This window comes from Lipotes vexillifer, unplaced genomic scaffold, assembly GCF_000442215.2.
Source record: "Lipotes vexillifer unplaced genomic scaffold, Lipotes_vexillifer_v1.1 C26645309, whole genome shotgun sequence".
NCBI classification, from domain to species: Eukaryota; Metazoa; Chordata; class Mammalia; order Artiodactyla; family Lipotidae; genus Lipotes; species Lipotes vexillifer.
The window spans coordinates 1-1,358 of record NW_006773498.1 but is presented as its reverse complement, the minus strand read 5'-3'; the positions used below and the strand labels follow the sequence as shown (position 1 = coordinate 1,358).

At 45.7% G+C, this 1,358-nt stretch overlaps 1 protein-coding gene across 1 annotated transcript; it reads right to left on the bottom strand.

Moving 5' to 3' along the window:
* Nucleotides 1-4: 4 nt before the first annotated feature.
* On the bottom strand, nt 5-1,352 carry LOC103088867 (hemoglobin subunit beta). The gene is made up of 3 exons (XM_007448353.1): nt 1,217-1,352; nt 865-1,087; nt 5-248 (listed from the first exon to the last, which is right to left on the bottom strand). The coding sequence occupies exons 1-3, from the start codon at nt 1,306-1,308 to the stop codon at nt 120-122; spliced, it is 444 nt and encodes a 147-aa protein (XP_007448415.1). The 5' UTR covers nt 1,309-1,352; the 3' UTR covers nt 5-119.
* Nucleotides 1,353-1,358: the final 6 nt, after the last annotated feature.

The following is a 1,358-nucleotide window of genomic DNA, read 5'->3' as shown; positions in this document are numbered from 1 at the left end:
AAAGTTTTTTATTAGAAAAAAGCCATACCCTTGAGGGTAGACATTATTTCCCCAAGTTCAGAAAATAGAATCTAGGGAAATATGGTCTTCCAATGGTCACCAAGAAATAGGCCAGGATCTCAATGGTACTTGTGGGCCAAGGCAGTAGCCACACCGGCCACCACCTTCTGATAGGCAGACTGAAGCTCCGGGGTGAATTCCTTGCCAAAGTGGCGAGCCAGCACAACCACCAGCACGTTGCCTAGGAGCTGTGTGGAAGAGATAAAAAGCGAGAGCATGGTTAGTAGAGGGACCCAGCTTAGAGTATTTAAGTCTCATCCCAAACTGTGTCCCTAGGGTATAAGCAGAAAGGTAGCTGAAGTGTAGGTGTTACTACTGATGTGAACCCATCCATATCAGCCTGAATTGATATTTAGAAATGTTTCTCTCTTTCTGCCTTAATCCAGAACGTGTTTTCATTTTTATTCTTTAGAACCATTTCAAGAAGCAATACAACATTTTATCCTCCTTCCTTCAAAAGGAAGAGATAAGAGGAAAATACTAGATAACAGTTTTTTAAGTGGATAAAAAAAGAAAGTCTCTTTTTAAAATTAGACACTCAAAATAAAGTGTGATTAGAAAAGGAGAATGCATTGCAGAGAACAAACAGAAGAGAACAAGGATGAATAAGAGGAGGTGATGGCTGTGAGCAAACAGGGTAAAATAAACTAAAATAAACAAAATGGTCCCGAGTCCATAGTGCCGTAACCAGAATACCTCTCTTCCATTCTAAACTGCATCCTGCCATTGAGCCCTCTCCCCATGACACGAGCTTGACCACAAAAAAGAAGAAGAAGGAGAACGTTGATGATCCCATAGACTCACCCTGAAGTTCTCAGGATCCACGTGCAGCTTGTCACAGTGCAGCTCACTCAGCGCAGCAAACGTACCCTTGAGGTCGTCGAGATGCTTCAGGCCCTCACTAAAGGAGGCTAGCACCTTCTTGCCATGTTTCTTCACGTTAGCATTTTTCATAACAGCATCAGCAGTGGACAGGTCCCCAAAGGACTCAAAGAACCTCTGAGTCCAGGGGTAGACAACCAGCAGCCTAAGGGGTGGAAACAGCAAAAGGACAGAGGGAGTCAGCACCTGTCAGAATCTCAGGGGCTTTTTCTGTCCCCACGTGCCCAGCTGCCATTCACCCTCCTTAAGCCTGCCTTGTAAGCTGGATACCTACCTGCCCAGGGCCTCACCACCAACTTCCTCCACGTTCACCTTGCCCCATAGGGCAGTGACGGCAGACTTCTCCTCACCAGTCAGATGCACCATGGTGTCTGTTCGTGTAGTTGCTAGTGAACACAGTTGTGTCAGAAGCAAGT

What these genes read in the sequence shown, in the direction of transcription:
- LOC103088867 (XM_007448353.1), bottom strand. Translation starts at nt 1,308, where the DNA reads ATGGTGCATCTGACTGGTGAGGAGAAGTCTGCCGTCACTGCCCTATGG. An exon ending in GGTGGTGAGGCCCTGGGCAG is followed by an intron (nt 1,088 to 1,216) that starts GTAGGTATCCAG and finishes TCCACCCCTTAG; the next exon opens with GCTGCTGGTTGTCTACCCCT. An exon ending in TGGATCCTGAGAACTTCAGG is followed by an intron (nt 249 to 864) that starts GTGAGTCTATGG and finishes TCTTCCACACAG; the next exon opens with CTCCTAGGCAACGTGCTGGT.